This window comes from Scatophagus argus, chromosome 18 (genome assembly GCF_020382885.2).
Source record: "Scatophagus argus isolate fScaArg1 chromosome 18, fScaArg1.pri, whole genome shotgun sequence".
Lineage (NCBI taxonomy): Eukaryota > Metazoa > Chordata > Actinopteri > Scatophagidae > Scatophagus > Scatophagus argus.
The window spans coordinates 6,373,036-6,391,904 of record NC_058510.1 but is presented as its reverse complement, the minus strand read 5'-3'; the positions used below and the strand labels follow the sequence as shown (position 1 = coordinate 6,391,904).

At 44.6% G+C, this 18,869-nt stretch overlaps 3 protein-coding genes across 4 annotated transcripts; 1 reads left to right on the top strand and 2 right to left on the bottom strand.

The window, feature by feature from the left end:
- Positions 1 to 75: 75 nt before the first annotated feature.
- On the bottom strand, positions 76 to 6,141 carry gpr12 (G protein-coupled receptor 12). Of its 2 annotated transcripts, XR_006841407.1 has the most exons (3): positions 5,220 to 6,141; positions 3,121 to 4,319; positions 76 to 298 (listed from the first exon to the last, which is right to left on the bottom strand). XR_006841407.1 is itself a non-coding variant. In XM_046371052.1 (2 exons), the coding sequence occupies exon 2, from the start codon at positions 4,305 to 4,307 to the stop codon at positions 3,282 to 3,284; it is 1,026 nt and encodes a 341-aa protein (XP_046227008.1). In that variant the 5' UTR covers positions 4,308 to 4,319; positions 5,220 to 6,141; the 3' UTR covers positions 1,891 to 3,281. The 2 variants fall into 2 exon arrangements, 1 of the variants encoding a protein (XP_046227008.1); XM_046371052.1 differs by lacking the exon at positions 76 to 298 and having other exon boundaries at positions 1,891 to 4,319.
- A 110-nt stretch (positions 6,142 to 6,251) lies between these two features.
- usp12a (ubiquitin specific peptidase 12a) lies at positions 6,252 to 12,409 on the bottom strand. Its single transcript, XM_046371051.1, has 9 exons — positions 12,026 to 12,409; positions 10,941 to 11,021; positions 10,639 to 10,852; positions 10,289 to 10,524; positions 9,830 to 9,906; positions 9,264 to 9,347; positions 8,961 to 9,158; positions 7,263 to 7,341; positions 6,252 to 7,160 (listed from the first exon to the last, which is right to left on the bottom strand). Exons 1-9 carry the CDS (start codon positions 12,071 to 12,073, stop codon positions 7,059 to 7,061), a joined length of 1,119 nt encoding a protein of 372 aa, XP_046227007.1. The 5' UTR covers positions 12,074 to 12,409; the 3' UTR covers positions 6,252 to 7,058.
- A 345-nt stretch (positions 12,410 to 12,754) lies between these two features.
- Positions 12,755 to 15,373, top strand: rpl21 (ribosomal protein L21). The gene is made up of 6 exons (XM_046371053.1): positions 12,755 to 12,836; positions 13,668 to 13,746; positions 13,901 to 13,962; positions 14,199 to 14,311; positions 14,854 to 15,004; positions 15,251 to 15,373. Exons 2-6 carry the CDS (start codon positions 13,680 to 13,682, stop codon positions 15,338 to 15,340), a joined length of 483 nt encoding a protein of 160 aa, XP_046227009.1. The 5' UTR covers positions 12,755 to 12,836; positions 13,668 to 13,679; the 3' UTR covers positions 15,341 to 15,373.
- The last annotated feature ends 3,496 nt before the right edge of the window (positions 15,374 to 18,869 follow it).

Genomic DNA, 18,869 nt, shown 5'->3' with positions numbered 1-18,869 from the left:
GAATCTCGACAATACTGTTGGCTGCACAAGAGGAAAACATTCACCAATCAGAGAAAGTCGTGTACCGTTTTTTTGTTTTGCCGTCAAACATCCGCCGTCTGTGTGGCCAGATCCACTCGGTCATCCTTCAGCCAGCCTTTACAAACTGGTGCATATTGAAGCGAGGAACTTAAATGAAGAAATTCTACACTGACAGCCGAGGTGGAGAAATGTCATTCAAAAAAATGGTGCAACCCAACTCGTCCCCTGGTTTGGCTGGCTTTGGTAGCACCATGCACGGTGGTATAAAGTCCCTCCTCTTCAGCATGCCGTATTTACAGAAACAAAGGAGTCAAGAGGAGATATCAGTTAAACAATTTGATTATTACTACATTCAGAAAAAGGCTTTTACAGCGCCGTTATATCATACAACATCAGAATCCGAAAGAATTCAGGCCAGACTGAAGTGGAAAAAAATAGAACTTTTCAATGAATATAACAAAATAGACTTTTCTCCAAAGGTAAAGGAATAAGAGTTTGTGATGTGTTTTTTTTTTATTTTGTTTTTTATGTGCCAGCCTGATCTGTTGGTGCTCATTGAATAACAACAGGATTCAGTCTGACACTGTGCACAAGTTCACATACACAGGCCGCATCCCAATGCTTAGAAACTGCTCTTCTTCTGCATTCCTTGCTCACATCCCCCCAAATCCTTTATTAACGCTTTGCATCTGATCTGATCTGATCAGAAAGATGAAGACTGGGAGGTCCACAAAAGCCTCCGTCAGGCTCACTGAGAGGGAAGGCAGCAAGGAAGGAAAGAAGAAGCGTTATCTTTGTATTTGGAATTGGCCGTTTTTAGCTCATAGAATCATTCAGAGGTCACTTAACGGACACCAGCCCCGACCAGACTAGATTGATTTAAAGTAGAATATTTGTGATATAGAGGTGACAGAGAACACGCAGCAGGACTAGGATCCCAAATCACTCAGAATCCCTTTCACTTTGGCTTGAAGAGCTGGAGCTTCCACATCCTAGTCCTGTGTGTTGTCGAAAAGCTTTACAAACACGTAACGAGGCCACTTCTCTCAGAATTGACAGGAAGACTGGCAGCATCATCCTCAAAGGTCAGGGGGGTCACCCCCCCCAACAACAATAGGAGACAGATTATGGTCTGCTGAGCTGCTGGATCACAAACACACACACAGATACGCACATGCACACACCCAGAGGTCATGCAACTCATACCGTATGCACACACAAAAAAAAGAAAACAAAAAAACTGTCCCAAATCACACACCAACACTTGAGGCTGCAGCAATCAGGACGCTTCACATGTTTACAAAAGGAAGAGCCCCCACAACCCCACACACAAAAGTTCATCCTGGTGTGACAAATGATCAAAGCCTGATTTTGGGCCCCCCCCAAAAAAAACATTGCAGAGGAATGAGGCAGCGGTGCCACCGTGAAGATGAGTCGTTACATCTCGTCCACTTTTTCCAGCCCAGGAGAGATTATTCTACCACCTTACCACCGCATCACTTGTAGCTCACCGAGCCTGTTCGCTACAAGTCATAGTGGGACGTGAATGTTATTGCCGTCTGAGTATTGCTTTACATCTAAAAAATAACTACCATTCATCGGCTAGTTATTGCTGACATGATTCTGAAGGAATGAGGAATTAGCTTGTAAGTTTTGCTGGGTTTTTGAACTCATTTTGAGACCAAGATATAACGGATAACTAACTCAGAACAGCTGGTGGGTGTTGGGATTTGGGCCTCCGCTGAAATAGCTGAACTCAAATGGTGGATGGATCAAATCAGAGCTGTCAGGGCGCCCCTGAATTCGAAAACCATACAGAAAAACATAAAAAGGGTGCAACTCTTGTGACCATCCAGGGTTGACTCTAGTGCGGTAAATGTGAGGTGCACTGTGGTAAGTTGTACAAAACAAAATTATTAAGGTCACGATGATGTCAGGGGACTATGGCACATCGCCTGCAGTGGCCGATGGGACCTTCAACACTGAACTCAATCTGTGCATGCAAATTACACTGAAGTCTAGCATGCAGGTCAGATATTATGTGACTGGTGAGAGGCTCTTTAGGAGCCAAAAAATATCAAACCAGCGGAAATACGTGCAGATTTTGCAGATCTCCAGACAAAAATCACTTCCTTAATTTCACTGTTAGGGTGCAGTGTTTTGATTATAAGCAAGTTAATTCAATCTCATATAGGATTCATTTATGGATAATATACTTTAAGAATTACCATCGATAAAATTTGTAGGGTTTTCTAGAATAAACTATAATTTAAAATTATCTAATAATCTGGAGACATTCAAAAAGTCTTAAGCAATCTCCATTTAAAAATTGAGAGAGGAGGGATGTAAGGTGGTTACATAATTCGATAGGTTTATGTCCTGTATTCGGTTTGGTGCCTGCCTTAATCATAAAATATGGAGGAGGGTGAACGGCGGTGTCTCCTGGGGCTTAGTTTTGAGCCTCCCAGACGCGAGCTGAACTGAAACACATTCACGCACAATCCAGAGACAAAAGAAGACAAGAGAAAACCGAAGAGGCGAGGAGAAGAAGAAACGATTTGATTTCTTTCTCGGCGTGGAGGACGCAGGGCGCGGATCAGAGAGCGCCGGATCTATTTTTAGCTCTCCGCGGCTGTTTAGCTTTCGACGCACGTTCAGAGTGCAGCAGGAGAGCGCCGGGATGCTGCTCCAGACGGGCTTTATGTGGAAATGCCTGCGCAATCATCCGCGGCCGCTCTCTCTCCTCTCCTCTCCTCACCGCACACACTGCTTTGTTAATCTGCCGCGCGCTTTTACGCACGCACAGGGGCGCAAACTAATAATCCCATCTAGAAGAAAGACAAGCACGTGTCAACCAAAGCTCCAGTGCTGTTAACTATATGCATATTATATAGACAGCGGCTGCCTGTAACACGTGATGCACTCGGGGCTTTGTGCAGAACAGAGGAAGGGCGTGGCACAGGATGAACGGGAGGGGGGCGGGATGCAGTCCACGCAGTGGCCGCCTTTCCTAGGGAAGACAGTAAGACACCTCGCCCTATGGTGAGTGTAACAAAGAAAAAAAATGTCATCCATCCAGGTGGGCTGTGGATAACCAACCAAACTGCCTCTGCCAGTAACGCATCCAGCTGGAAGTGAAGCCACAGCCCTCTGCCATCTCCCCTGGCCTCCGCTGCCGCTGCTCTCTTTGACACCAGACAGATCCAGTGAGGAGCAGAGCTGCCCAGGCTGCCTCTCTCTGCCCACCTGGGTCTGCTTGGTCAGACATCGCTAGGGGTCCGTGCACGCTGAGCCACGCTGGCCGGCACGCAGCCACAGCACACCAGCCACAGCGCCTTCTGGATCTCCTGGTTCCTGAAGGCGTAGATGACCGGGTTGATGACAGAGTTGTAGGTGGCAGGCACCAGCGTGGCGTAAGTGTACAGCGGAGGGTAGGTGTAGTCAGCGATCAGAGAGTAGACAGTGAATGGCATCCAGCAGGCGGCAAAGGTACCCAGGATGATGGCCAGCGTGGACACGCCCTTCCGTGTCGTGACGTAGTGGGGTGTAGCAGCCAGGAAGTGGTGCTGGAGGGCGATCTGGTGAGCGTGGCGCATCACAATCTTGCAGATCTGGACGTAGAGTTGCAGCATGAGGCCGAAGAGCAGCAGGAAGGAGACGGACAGCACGGCGATGTTGTTCTTTGTGAGCGGCCGCACCACACTGCATGTGGCCTCTTCTGCCAGGCAGTTGACCCCCGTGACCGGCAGCAGGCCCAGACACAAGGAGAGGCCCCACAGCAGCACGAGCATAGTGTAGGTGAAGGCCGCTGTCCGTTCCGAGTTGTAGGTGAGAGCATAGTACAGCGACAGGTAGCGGTCAATAGTAATGGCCAGCAGGCTGAAGACGGAGGCGGAAAAGGAGGCCACGACCAGGCCAACGGTCAGCAGCTGCGCCGCATCAGAACGAAGCAAGTAGGCACAGGTGAAGTGAAGCACCAGGCCCAGGCCGGCCAGTAGGTCGGCCAGCGCCAGGCTTCCAATCAGCAGGAACATGGGGGCTCTGAGTGCCGGGTTCTGCCAGATCACCAGCACCACCAGGGCGTTCTCACAGGCTATCAAAGTCCCCGATGAGCACAGCACAATGTCCCAGGGGTTGACAAGCAGGGGCAGCTGGCTGGGCGGGAGGGAGTCTGGTGGAAACGTCCCCAGGCTGGTGCTGTTGTCCACCGGTCCCCCGCCTCCGCTGGCCCATGCTGTGGGGTCAGGGGTCAGCCAGCTGGGGGTGACCGCTGGCTCTTCACTCATTGTTCCCCCCGTCTGAAATCGACACAAACAAACAATCTGTTATGTCTGAGTTGAATATTCCATACACAAAGACAGTGTGTAACAGCACTGCGCACAGAGACCAGAATCCCCGAACCAACAGGGACAAGGAGGACCAGACCACAAAATCTGAAGCCCCTGTCTCTAACGTGTGTTTGTTTTGTAGCTTTACAATTTCATGCAATGAAGACAAAACAGTGGAGGCTGTTTCCCTCCAGCCCCCACCCCACCTCTCTGCACGCCACTGGATCTGTGATGTTTTAAAGAACCTGTTTTACTATTTCCACAAGATAACGGCACAATATACAGGAGCAAACACTAACCTTTAGTTCTGTCTCTTTTTAAATAATCACCGTTTGGCATTAGAAAGGTACAATTTAGCTGCAGACAGTTAACAGGTCATGTTATTTTCCGCTGGGAATTAAACGCAGCTGTTTAGGCTTTTATAACACTGACCTATGGGTTACACCACACGTGAACAGCTTTATTTCTTTATGTATGCGCCAGGGAAACAAAAAAAGCATAAAAGAAAACCAAAACAGGCTGTGCAGCAAATTTCAGGCCATATTTCCTGAGAGTGGATATCGATAACCTTCCGCCGGCACCGGCAATAATTCAAGCTGCTGTCAAACAGCGAATGCCGCTTTTCACAGCGGAAGATACCGCACCCCGTCAGGGAAACGGATCCCGTGTCTAACGCCATATATGCATCGCACTGTCGTGGCCATATGGTGCCGTTTTACCCTCTCTGCACCTTGCATCAGAGAAACACAGCGGCTACTCCACGTCAGCACAAGGATGCTGGAGTGGGTGGATGGGGGGAGCTACATTTTTTTCCCTATGCATGTCAAGGATGCTCGATAATCCCAGTGTGCCGCCACCCAACCAACCTACCTTGACACTGTGAGGTGAGACTTCCCGTCTAGATGGAAGAACGACAGCCTTGTATTTCCATGTTATTGGAGATGGTGCGGCGCCGGCGGACAGAGACGCAGCCCGGGGAGGTGGATGCTGCTCCTCTCTGTCTGAAAGCGGGAATGATGGCAGAAAAAGGAGAAGGAGAAAAAAGCGCGGAGCGGCTCTGCCGTTAACGGCGCATCGCCGTGGACTGCGGCTGTGCGGGCAGCAGCGGCGGGAGAGAGGAAGAGGAGGAGGATGAGGGGGAGGGGGAGGAGGGGTGATGATGATGAAGGAGGTCCCAAATGGGCTAGACCCCCAAAGACAGGCTGAACTCCGTCAGATGTCTGGTCCGTGCTGTCTCAAGGACAAAGACAGGTGTGTGTGTGTGTGTGTGTGTGTCCAGGTACCTGTTTGGTTATGTAGCCGCTTGTTCTAACAGGCAGACTTGCTTTCTGTCCGCAGGCATGACTACGTGCTGCAACATTTCTCCCCTCAACTAATAAAGGTTATTGCTGCTCAAGTGAACAAACTGCACAAGTCACTTGTTTGTTTGTCACGCTTGTTATTTTTTGGGGGATTTTGCGCTGGCCGACTCGAGTTTCAGTTAGGGAGATGGAGACTCGCTTTCCTCCTGCGACGCCCAGCTATTCTGGTCCTGTCTGTGCTATTAACGGCAACCCTGATGTGTGTGTCACACACCTCCTCCCTCCCCTTGTCCTCCATCTTCTCTGCCTCATCTCTCCATCCTCGCAGCAGTGCCTCGAAGACACCTGTGCTGATGAGGGCCCGATGAGTGACTTGTTGATGTGCATTTACGTGGCCTCACTTAGCTGACCAAGCGTTATGTCGGCTGTGTGCGTGGGCGTTTTTCCAAAGCACCTGCCTTTCGGGGCTGAATGGATTAAAAATAGCTCCTGTTGCAGTGGGAGAGCAGGGCTACCAGGTACCACCGCTAAGTGGCGACGTTGAGCTCTATGAGTCATCAGTGCGCACCTGTGGGACACAGAAAAGAGAGCAACACCCTGCCTCAATCGTACTGGCTTTATTTCTTTTTCTTTAAAACAGAAAATAATCGCTTCACAACAGGCCTTTTTAAGCAAACCCTCACATTAAACTTGCCAACACCTACAAAACGGTATCAAAAGTGCACCATAGTGTTAATACATCTTCTCAAGGTCTAACATTTTCCAATGATAATCATATCTTCTTGTTATATTTATACAAATACCATCCTGTACACTGTAGAAATATACAACCCAGTGTGCCCCATAGGTGGGACACTCATCCCACAGTCGTCCTATTTAACATCCAAGATCATAAACATGATCCACTCTCAGTAAATCCCAGTGCAGAACAACAGTGGAGGGGGTGTGTGAAGACACCAGGCCAATAATAACATCATACAAATTATTAAATACCCATCCAACCCCACACCCAAGGCAAAAACTAATACGCCACTCATACGACCATCCATCATCTGTACAACCCTCATTCAGTGTCTTTTTTAGAAACAATCTTGACACAGTTTTCATTCATTATCGTCTCATTGTCCCAGCAGCGGCATCCAATCAGAGTGAAGGAGATGAGGGTGGGGAGGAAGGACATGGAGGCCAGGAGGAACAGCTAGTACATAGAGGGAAGGGGAGGAGGGGAGGCTTCCATGCCTGAGCTGCAGCGCTGAGTGCGTAAAAGCACAAGTATGAATTACAGCTGCACCGGCAGGCATGACACCCGTGCGGGCTGCTGTGGCGTGTTGTGGTCCGCCGCTCCCCACAAATAGGGAACAGAGCATTTCTCCTGATTCCTGTGTCGAGACGCTCGGCTGCAGCACATTTAGTCCCTGGACTGGTAAAAGAGGATGTAGCCCGACTCAGAGTTCTTGGAGATTTCAGAAGTGAGACCGTAGAATTCTTCTATAGCCTGTGCATCGATTTTCTACAACAGCAGAGAGACGACACACAGCGCGGTCAGTACAGACAAATGATATGCTGCTGCGAAGACTATAACTCACACGCATGAACGAATGAACTCGGTTACCTCCACGATGTCATCATCAAACAGCAACCAGAAGTCGTGGCTTTTCACAATGGCAATGTAGTGACCCCTGTTTGGACCACTGGAAAGACACAGCACACTGCATTAGCGCTACAGAGTAAACGTCAGTCTCCAAGATCGGACCTACACACCCATGGCCCACCCATACAGGTATTTTCACTTATATTTCCTTATCAGACTCCCTCACAGGACTGCGTGGGTGTGTAAATATCTCAATATCAGTGTTGTTACATTACACCTTTAACATTTATATTTGCTCATGAAGTTTGGGGACTTCACGGAAGACCACAAACTCCTGAGTGGGTTGTAGAGGGCGTTTAACGAGACAAACATCCGCGCAGCTGTGGTTAATATGCTTGTGCAATTGAAAGTAATTAGAAATGTGTAAGGCTGAGACAAAACAAACAAAAAAAAAAGGTGTGAATGTTCAACATGAGCTTACTCTGTACTGTGCTCACTTCAGTTAATCATGTTTCTAAAAGGATTTTAGGATTTCTCTTCCATTGCAGCTTGCAGGCAGTAACCAACAATTACTGTGGTGAGAGAACAACAGGCACCGCTTACCTTCACTACCAACACTTCAAAAGGCAGCTGCATGTCTTCGCATTTGTAAAACTGCTCCCCAGACAGAAACAGCCTTCAAGACGTCCAGGTTTAGTTTTTACCTGAGCTTCACCCTCACTACTGTACTTCTTAATCTGTGCTTTACATGAAACAGCATCATCAGCTCTATTTAGTTGTAGTGTTTTGTTTTTTTTTTTAGGGTTGCAGTGGCCATAAACAGGAAACAGGGGCGGGGGGGGTGTTAGAGTGACAAACAAGAGTTCCTCAGCCGGGACGTTGTATTTACAGTCACCACATGGCAAGCCTTTTCGTACACATGTGTAACACCAAGTAAAATAAGCATGGCTGGTGACTTCTCAAAAACTTTGTTTTTCCTTAAACTAAATTACTATTGTGGTGATTTCTTTTTAATACCAATTTGCTCATTTTACATTATCCTGGGTGCATTTTGTATTCTGAAAATATCACAAAGCTTGCGTTAGGGTACAGACAGTCTTGTTACGTGCAAAGGTTGACCATAAAAGGGAGACATTTCCTAATCTAATCCAACCTAAGCAGTATTCAGTATACCGTGTGACTGTGGAACTATTATGACTTTTTGATAACTGAAATCCTACATGACATACAGCCTAAAATCCTGTCATGAGTTTCGTGATGCATCTCCCTGCTCTGAAAATAACTGTGGCACGAGGGAGGTGAAAATGGAGCTAAGCTCGAAGATCTTTTCCAGCTTCAGGACTTCTGACTCACCTACACACACCTTTAACTTTTTAAATCTACTTTCTTTGATAAATTATTTATATTCAAAGTTATGAAGGGCCAGAATCTGTTTCAGCATGCACTGTGTGGAAAGCACCTCGTACAGACACAGACAGAGGAACTCCTACTCACACTCGGTCAAAGCTGGCGCTGAGAAAAAGTACAGCACAAATAAACGATGATGGCCGAGGGTCTGTGTTTTCTCCTGTTAGATGTGATTTAGACTCCACTGTACCTTTATTCCAGGGTCAACAGGTTCAAATGCATTATATTATTGGAACAATGATTAGCTTCTGGTTGCTGTGCCAACAGCAGCAAGGTGTTAAGATTCTGGCTGTGTTATTTGCACCTACACACCTCCCACAATGCACCACCACGGCGACCAGGTCGTAGAGCCTTTCAGGATTGGTGGCGTCCCCGGAGGTGTTGAAGAGGCGGAGCTCCAGGGGGAAGACGACGCGATAGGACAACTTGGTGTAGCGCTGCAGCTGCTCCATGTACTTAAAGCGCTTTAGGTGCAAAGCCAAGATCATTGGCAGTTTCTTTACGCGCATCCTACATCACAAACATTACAGTCAGACACTATTTTCACATACTCAGCCACACACACAAATACATGCACCTAAAAAGCACTCATTAAGAATGAAGTCGTGCACTGACCTCTTGTGTGCCTCCTGCTTGCTTCTACATTCTTCACAGTAGTATTTGTACTCACTGCAGAGTGTCTCTGTATTACTGAAACCTCTGAGAATAGCAACCAGAAAGAGATTTAGTCAATATACAATCTGTAGTACATGTATACAAACGATTTCGTTTAAAAAAAACAACGCACATTCTCCTCATGTAGTTTTTTCAAGGACACAACACACGGTGTATTTTTCATTATGCTCTCCTTGCGTAGTCATAGCAACTTCATACAAACATCACTCGATAAGAGCATTGAATGCCATCTTTTTAACAAAATAAATAAATGCCTTACAACTATAACCACAGATTGCAGCTTCTTTTCCTGTCCAAAAATGATAAAAAATGTTACCATTGGAGTTTTTTGCCCCGGTCTAACCAACAGCTCAAAACCCAAAGAAAATTGGTTTACTATGTTAGAAAAAGAACAGCAGCAAATCGTCAATTTTGAGAAGCTGGGTGTTTTGCACCTTTTCTGATTAATTTTATGCCAGCTGACAACTAATCCTGCTTCCTCAGCGCACAGCGCAGCTCTGACTTACCTGAGGCAGTGCGTGATGGAGGTATTCTGTTCTACGTCCACAGAAAGGTCCAGAAAGTCCTCATCTTTACTGCTTATCTGAAGAGGGGGAAAAGTACACCAAAGTAAGTTAAAAGCAGAAAACCCCAAGACTGGACAGATGTGTCCATCTGATCAGTTTGAGCATACTAATGAAAAATGTTATTGCTATAAGGGCTGTGTCCATGTGGCAATAGAAGCCCTTCTGTATGCTAGTATTCATCTAAGACATTGTTTGCTCACACACACAGACACAACCTAAGCTGTTCTTTACCCTCGTGCCAAGAAGCTTCATCCATGCCAATTTACTAAACCCGGTAATCGCTGCTTGCCTTGAATGAAAACTTGTTTAAACAAGACTCTGATCACACATGACAGAAGGCATCTGGTCTAGGACACATGAACTTTCTCCTTGTAGGAAATTAGCAGTGAGGCATCTTACTGTTTCGCAGGTGAGGCAGCGCGTCTCATTGGTCAGAGTGCCTTGGAAGATCTCATGGACCCAGGTGGGAGCGGGTGTGGCGTTACTGTTGTTGTTCTGACAGTCCAATGTGCCGTTGGCAAGGCGGCCATTGGTCTTCTCCTGCTTCCTCTCCTCCTGAAGTAGGTCTGCGATGGTGTTGAGCAGGTAGTTCAGGAACTCGTGGGCATCCTGCTGCATGTAGTTGTCAAACAGCTCTGAGGAAGAAAGTAAAAAGAGACCGCATTTAGAGGTGAAACAAGAATAAAGAATTTGAAAAACAGATGTTGAAATGAAGAGTTTTTCTTGTCCCCTTTTCAGATTCCCCTCACCATTCTCCTTGCGTAGTCGTGTGATGAACTTCTTGGGTGGTATGACACCCACTTTCCTCTTCTGGTTGGCGATACTGTGGAAGAGGTCAGCCAAGCAGGTGAGCAGGTTCTCCTTCCGCCGAGGCTGACTCCGGTATGCCAAAATCTTCTCCCGAAACGGTCGGCAGAAATATAGAGCCTGCAGCACCGAGTTGCAGTAGCAGGTGTTCCCGAACTAAAATAACATATGGCATAAAGCAGAGTCAGTGTCAAGTGGAGATGTATACAAAACAAAGAATCTGAGCGCTGTATCATTCACTTACATTGACCAGGCCAAAGTAGTGCTCATTGACCGGAAACTGTTCAGATCCAATCTCTTTCTCCAGTGCAGAGGCATTGGCGCCCTGCAAATGCACAGAGCCAAAAAAACATTTTGGCAAAACATGACATAAAAATAACAAAAACACAACAATACCACATTAAATCGCAACAGCTTTGCATTTTCAAGGCAACTTGTTGCTGGGATTTAAAAAAAAAAAAAAAAAAGAAACCCTCCAAGACTGGACTTTTTCCCCTCACATTTCTCCATTCTGTATGCAACGCTTCTACACGGCAGTAAAGACAGGCCGTCCCTAGAGACTGCTTACACTCACCCCTAAAAGCTTTTAGATGCAAAACACGTCTGTCTTGGCAGAATTATGTGTCAGAAACCAAAACTTCCCGAGGCGCAGATGATTTTGAAGTGACGCGTTGACCGTTTTGGAAAACGATCACCCCTCTATTACGACTGTCTAAGGGTCAGTATTGTACGATGCAGTATGTAGACCTCAACAAACTGTGCAGAGTGGATATGCACCTGGAATGGGTCCCCAACGGCGCAGCTAATAAAAAAAACATGTCGTCATACCCTGCGTTAATAAAATCTGGTAGCGTTAGTTTGTCAAAGGCCAACACGCCAAATTAGCCCCCCACCCCCTCCACCCGTCTGTCTGAAGTCACCCATTATGCAGCTGTGTTCTAGTTGTTTGTAAGCTCTAACAGTGGTTTAGCTTCAGTTACTCTCACGTTAGCGCGTTAGCTGAGAACTGCAGCTGCGGCAGGTGCGCTGCCACTGTGCTCAAAGAAGCCGTGATAAATATTGATTACATAAGTCGCCAGGCTGTGAGTTTACGGTAAGCCAACACTAAAGAGTGACCATCTACAGCCGCTAGCAAAAAGACCAACGCTGAGCAGGCAGTGGGTGGCTGCCTGCTTTGCTATGGTCGGAAACTGCTTGGCTAGCGCAGACAGAGAATTAACTGCTTTTATTTATAAATTACACCATTGAAAAGCCAGTAACAGTGCAGCCACGGTTTCCTTATCACACATAAGACTAACTAATGTCGGTATAAGACTGCCGTGCACTCACCATGGTACAAAAAGAGGCAAATTTGGAGACTGTCATTAGGATTTCCATTCGGCTAGCGCCATCTTCCACCACACAGCCGCGCGCTGACAAGACTGGGCTGGCTCCCCTCGTGAGAGCAGGCAGGCGATTCTGCTGAGCTCGCGACGGAAAGTCCAACAGCTCAAGAAAGCGAGAGCATTCACATTCACTGCGAGCTTCTTCCGTCTTCGCTTAATCACGTTCCATAAATATGGTCGCCTCGTTTCGGGCTATGAATCTCACACATTTGGGCACTCTCGGTCTTTCAGAAAAGGTTGATTTGATGAGATATATTAAACAATCTCAACATTTTTGATAAAGTGACTGCCCATGTCATCAAAACATTAAAGCCCAGCCTGGTCAAGTTTTGCGCATGCGTATTAGCACATAATCTGTGAATATGATATGATATGCATAATCGTAGAGATTATAAAATTGTTCCACTTGATAAAAGAAAAATGTCACCTGTAACGATTAGAAGAACTTTTCCACTTTTATATATTTTTCCCGTTTTGTCAGTTAGTAAAATGAGATAAATTGTAAATAAATGACAGAAATGTCATCAAGCATAACTGATCTAAAACCGGTTCAGACACAAGAATGCTGGTTGCAGATCTGCTGTAATTTCCGAATGTGCCGACTCTGGTTCTGCTGACCACTTTGCACTTCGTTAACGTCACATTTATTTTATTCAGGCAATATCGCGGCCTGCCTCAGTTGTATTTCACAAGGCGGAGTTTGGGGACCTACAATCTCTCTTTCAGCCGTACCCGCCATCTTGTATAGACCGGGGGTAAGATCTTCTCCATGTTAAATGTTATTTTCTACTTTATTATTGTATCGTTCCAGCACAGTTACTTTCAGATACGCATCACGGTTATTCTCCTATATCTTCGTGGGTTATTTCAGCCCAGAAAAATGTTCAGCATAGTGATATTATCCGTTGAATGTGAGCAGGATCCACAGCGTGGCTTTCCATGTGGGCCTGTCAGGCAGCGATACGGCTCGTAGAAACAGTATTTTTCTGAAACACTCTTTTACCCGGCTGTAATAAAGTTGAACACATTTGCCCTGAATATTCAGTCCTTTTTTGCTAAACCAAAAAAAGTAAAACTACAGATGGGGTGCTGCATAATGTAGTGATACCTGTCCTTGATATTTATTTCTTGCTAGCCTACACTTTAGCATTCTCATATACAGGCGTTATAATGAGCAACTTTGTTATACTCAGATGGATAAAAATATCGTCATTGCCCACATACGTAAGCGATATACTTGCCAATTGTTAACCTGGATACTCAGTGGTTTAAATACTATGATCTTTTTAACTTAAGTGGCAGCTCCCTCAGTTAGAAGGTGTAGGTTGTCATTGTAGTCGTATTGTGCGTTTTCCCCTATGCGGTGTTTTTGTGTGTGTGTGTGTACAACTACTTTGTATTACTGACAGCTATAATGCAGTTTGTCCCTGTTTTCTGGAAATTACATTTCCTGACGTCCTATTGTCATGTGGCACATCATCTCATTTTTTTTAATCCCATAAATGCCTTTAAAAGGTGTTCACAGTATAAGAAAAGCTTCAGGTTCTCATGATTAACTGAATTATGTTTTTCCATTTGTTTGTCAGTAATCAGGCATCATGACGAACACCAGAGGCAAGAGGAGGGGGACCAGGTACATGTTCAGCAGGCAATTCCGCAAGCATGGTGAGTACAAATTTAAAGGGCAGCATTTGCTACGAGGTCACAGTTTAAGCTCATCCGCCTGTTGATAGTGGTGTTAACATTGTTTTATACAATCTAGAGCTGGTGTCAGTGTGTGCAAATTTATATGAATTCATTGGCTGCATTTTCTTCACAGGCCCAATTCCTCTGTCCACATACATGCGCATCTACAAGAAGGGCGACATTGTTGACATCAAGGTAAGATGCGGCATTTGTTGGCTAGTATCTTTGTATGGGTGATAAGTCCAACTGCACGGCAAATTCAGACCATAATGTAAATGGGATTTAGTCACCTACTGGTAAACATGCATCCACAGAATAATAGATACCTTATTGATCTCGAGGTAAACTCAAGTATAATAATAATAATAATTCATAGTAGTTGTAGTGTAAAGTAGAGCTGCATTGTTACAGTACTGCACATATTTTTTCAGGGCACAGGTACCATTCAGAAAGGAATGCCTCACAAGTGCTATCATGGCAAGACAGGACGGGTCTACAATGTAACCCAGCATGCTGTTGGCATTATTGTCAACAAGCAGGTCAAGTAAGTAAAAATTGGAATTTATTTATTGACATATCAAATGTGTCTTATGCAACTCTGAGCTGGCACACACCAAAGGACTTGAAATTGTTTCAGCCTATGAACATCTAACTCGTGAACACAGTGCACATGAGATTGTTGTTGTCAAAAACTATTGTGATGAGTGCCTGTTATTAACAATACTTTAAATTGTCATTATTATAATCCATTTTTGTTTGTTGTCCTTCCCTTGAACTTGTTAATTGCAGTTTCAGTCTTTTGGTGTGTGTTTGCTCATGTGCGTTATCTCACAGGAGGGATGTGACCCCATCTTCACTTTGCCACCAGGGCTGTTTATGTCCTGACTGTGTGGTCATTCACGTGGGGAAAAGTATTTCATCCTTAAGCACCTCAGTCTAACTTTTGTTTGACCTGAGGTTGTTCTGAGGAGACAGCAGAGGAGAGATGATATTGATACAACATTACTTTGAATTTCGAGCTAAAGCTACGTGGCGGTTTGTTTTGTGTGTTCCATATGAATCTGTTTATGCTTTCGTCTCTCACAGGGGCAAGATCCTGGCCAAGAGGATTAACGTGCGCATTGAGCATGTGAAGCACTCAAAGAGCAGGGACAGTTTCCTGCAGCGCGTCAAGGAGAACGAGGCCAAGAAGATGGAGGCCAAGCAGAAGGGCAGCTGGGTGGAACTGAAGCGTCAGGTATGAAATGATTCAAAATGACTTTTGAAAGATGTCCTGGTGAAAACATTCAGTCATGGTGATATTGACCAGTCACTAACTGTACATCTAATAAAAACATTCAGAATTCAAGTCATAATGTTTTAATATGTGGATTTTTTTAAATTGGAGTGGTAGTATATTTGTGTTATAGGGTAATTATTTGTAGCTGAAATGATCTGCTTGTTTTTGAATTTTTTTTCCCCCTTCCTTTCCCTTTCCTCACAGCCTGCTCCTCCCCGTGAAGCTCACTTTGTCAGCACCAAGAAGAACGTGCCACAGCTGCTGGAGCCCATCCCCTATGAGTTCATGGCATAAAGATCTCAGCAAAATAAAAATATTTGTACACACGCTGCTTGTCATGTTGTCATCTGTTCATGTAACTGAATTGTTGGTGTGCTGTCACTCAGTGATGATTTCCCTCCTTTGATTGTTCAAGATGAAACCAAACACTTTTCATTTCACCGGCGATCTGAGAGTGAAAGGCACACATGTCACAAATGTTTTACACCTTCAAACGTTGATCCAATTAAACCCCCACCAGTAGAGAAGATGGCCTCTTTGGGTGCATCGGTTAAAGTGTGGCCACATACACCTTCATTATGACTATTTATACATGGGGTTTTTTTTTCCACTGAAGCTCATGTTTGTGTAGCAGAAGTACAGGTGAAACTAATTCAAGTCAATTGTAGCTTATACATTAAGCTGTCGCAGTTCCGGGTGTTAAACACAGAGGAACAGCTGAACTGTGAGGCAAGTGTGGTGGGTTTTAAACATGCTAACGTGTTTGGACTGAATTTTAGCTTTCATTATAGGTACGTAATTACTCTTAAATTGTTCTGAAGGGATGAAAACAAACTCACCCAGGTGTTCTGATCCATCACAGTTGCACTACAAAGGAAGCAACAATTACCCAGTATATTTTGTGTTAACACAAGTTGTACTTTCACTCTGACACCTGTGTGGTTGTGGGGTTTGTAAGAGGCCCGGTTGAGCCATGCAAGACAACACAGAGTCTGTACCTCCCTGCCATTTCGGGCAGTCCTTATAAATTCATGCGGTCTACCAAAATGTCCAAACCCACTGATCTCTACATTGCACTGAATATATCAGATGATGCTCAAGACAAGTAGAATCTTATTGGATGGTGCAGCAATAAAACCACTTGACCCAGTGTCAGTATCACGACATCAACTAAGAGTTGGAGCAAACGGATAAAGGAAGTGTCATGTTGTCAGACAGTGAAATAACATCATCTTCCCCCCACCCTTAAAATACTTAAAGGGGAAACTGGATATTAAATAGGAGGTTAATTTTACACATGGACTTGAGAACATCACTAACATGTTTCACTGGTTGCGTATTAATTCAATCTTAACCTTGCACAGGTGGAGTTTCTGTATTCTTTTACTGTGGTAGTGCAGTAGGTGGCAGTGTGCACCAGGACACGTGTCAAGCTTTGAGTAAATGTGGAGCCTTTCAGCTGACCATATTGTAGAATGGACTGAGATGTTAGTAATGAGAATCAACATTGTGCTTTATTGACCTGTAATCCATATCTTAATTGAGCACTAGCATAACCACAAAAAGTGTTTATCTGTCGAAACTTTAGCTGCTGTGTTTGTCAGAGCAGCTTTGTCCTAACCTGACCTCAGTGACCCTCTGCACAGGTGCGTATTATAGGAATAAAGTAATAACATTCTGGTATTTCTGAATAAGGAGAATCACGGTCCTTCCAGTGCAAGTTAAAATGAAATGCAACAGGATAACTGAAAGCAACTGCATGAAAAGATTTTGACTGGTTAATCTCTTGGTTCTTATCGATATTTTGGATTTGATTGGTCAAAAATGATTTTGAAAATTACAAATGCACAGTTTTGACAAGTGAGGAAAACAATTTTTAATGATTATAGTCAATTCCAACCAGTCAAACACAGGCACGATCCACTTCTGGTCAGTTCACGCAGTCCGTTGTGAAATATTTTGTAATGTTCTGTAGCTGAATATGTTATCTGTGTCAGCTGGAACAGTTTCAAGCATCTCATGAACGTCTTCTTTATTAACTTTATTTTGTTGTCTTTTGTAAATGAATGTGTGGATCTATAAAATTGTCAGAAATCTGCTAACCTATAAATTGTGCTCCATTTAGAAGTTGACATATCAGTAAAATTTTAAGTTACATTTAAAGGACGTCATTGTATATTTTTTCTTTTTTTTTCTCACACTGTTGCAGCACTGTGTGTGTGAGGGCGCGTACCACTTCATGTGTGTGTGCTGTTTAATCAGTGGAGGCCGAATGGCTGGCTGGTTATGTGACAAATAGGTTATCTCATCCCACCTCAGTACTTTATCCAATATTTACTCGAATTAGCAGCAGTTTACAGAGATAGGGCAAGCAGCTGACAGGATGAAGTGTCTGAGTGTGTGTGTGAGAGCAGGATGAAGAAGGCCAACAGTCAGTCAGTCCAAGATTTCATTTTTGTGGGTCAGTCACTTCGGTTTTCTTGAAATAGGATAGATTTCCCAGTGCACAAACTGAATGTTGTGATCTGTCCTGTGGACAGTGAGGTGGAGATAAACCTGCACAGGTTGTCCTTCTCCGCCCTCGTAACCCTGCAGGCCTGAGGTCAGGGAATTCAGACACGGGTCTTATCAACACAGAGTAATAAGTATCCAACAACCTGAATAGGTAAAACCAGGGAAAACAGATGGAAAAATAAAATGCAATCAATCAATGAGCCAGATGGCAGCCAAAGCCTTTGGTATTGATCGGCAAGGGTCTAGATTTCGCTCGTAGTATTTAGATAAGGCGATCGGTGCCACCATGTTTTTGTATGTTCCCACTGCTTCGAGTAAGGGTTGAACACTCATGCACTGAGCAAATTGTGGATAATTCAAATAAGATCATTTTCAGGCTTGTTTTCACCCCAGATTTTATTTTTCCATTTTCTATGACCCTGCACTGTGTAGCATGATATAAAACCCACCTATACATCTACGCTAAGTCTTTTGTGTGTGTGTTCTCACAGATAGGATCAGAGTGTCATGTGTTGCACTGACTCATGGAAGTTACTGATTGAAGGAACAAAAAGTAAACAGAGAAGGAGAGAGAGAGAGAGAGAGAGAGAGCAAGCGAGAGGGAGGAGGGCAGAAAGACGAGGCTGGTGGATAAAAGCCGTGAAGCACTATGAACTCCTTAATCACACGTGTTTGACACGTACAGATTGAGTCTGTCAGCTCAGCCTGCAGCTCCGAGCAGCTGTATCGACCCGGCGTGTTACATATTAACCACACACACACACACACACACACACACACACCTACAAACAGCAGATAATTGGACACGGCTTGAGCTAAGAGGAGCTGTGTGTGAAAATGTTGTAAGATATGAAATCTCACAATTATCAGCCACCTGGATCATACTTTTAAAGGACTGCTTCCCCCAAATTACAATACCGGTAATATGTTTTGATAGCATTGACAATAACAGGCCTCTTTCTTTGTTGGTAATAGATGGTGCTGTTGTGGCAAGATAATAATAATCATCATCAAACATTTGCAAAAACAAAATAATAAACCAGTGTGAAAATACTTGATTTTTCTGAAGTCCTTGAAAATCATATTTGAGAATGAGCAGTTTTATCAGCAGTATGTTATCAAAGGTAAAAGTACACATTATGCAGAATACAGACAGAATGTTGTACTGATAAAAACATTAAAAACTTGTGATTATTGGCTTGAATCAGTGAAATTGATGTGAGATGATCACACTTGATTATTGGATTATTCTTATTGATGCGTTTGTATATTGGCAGCATTTCATTGTTGTGGCAGGTTGAGGTGGAAC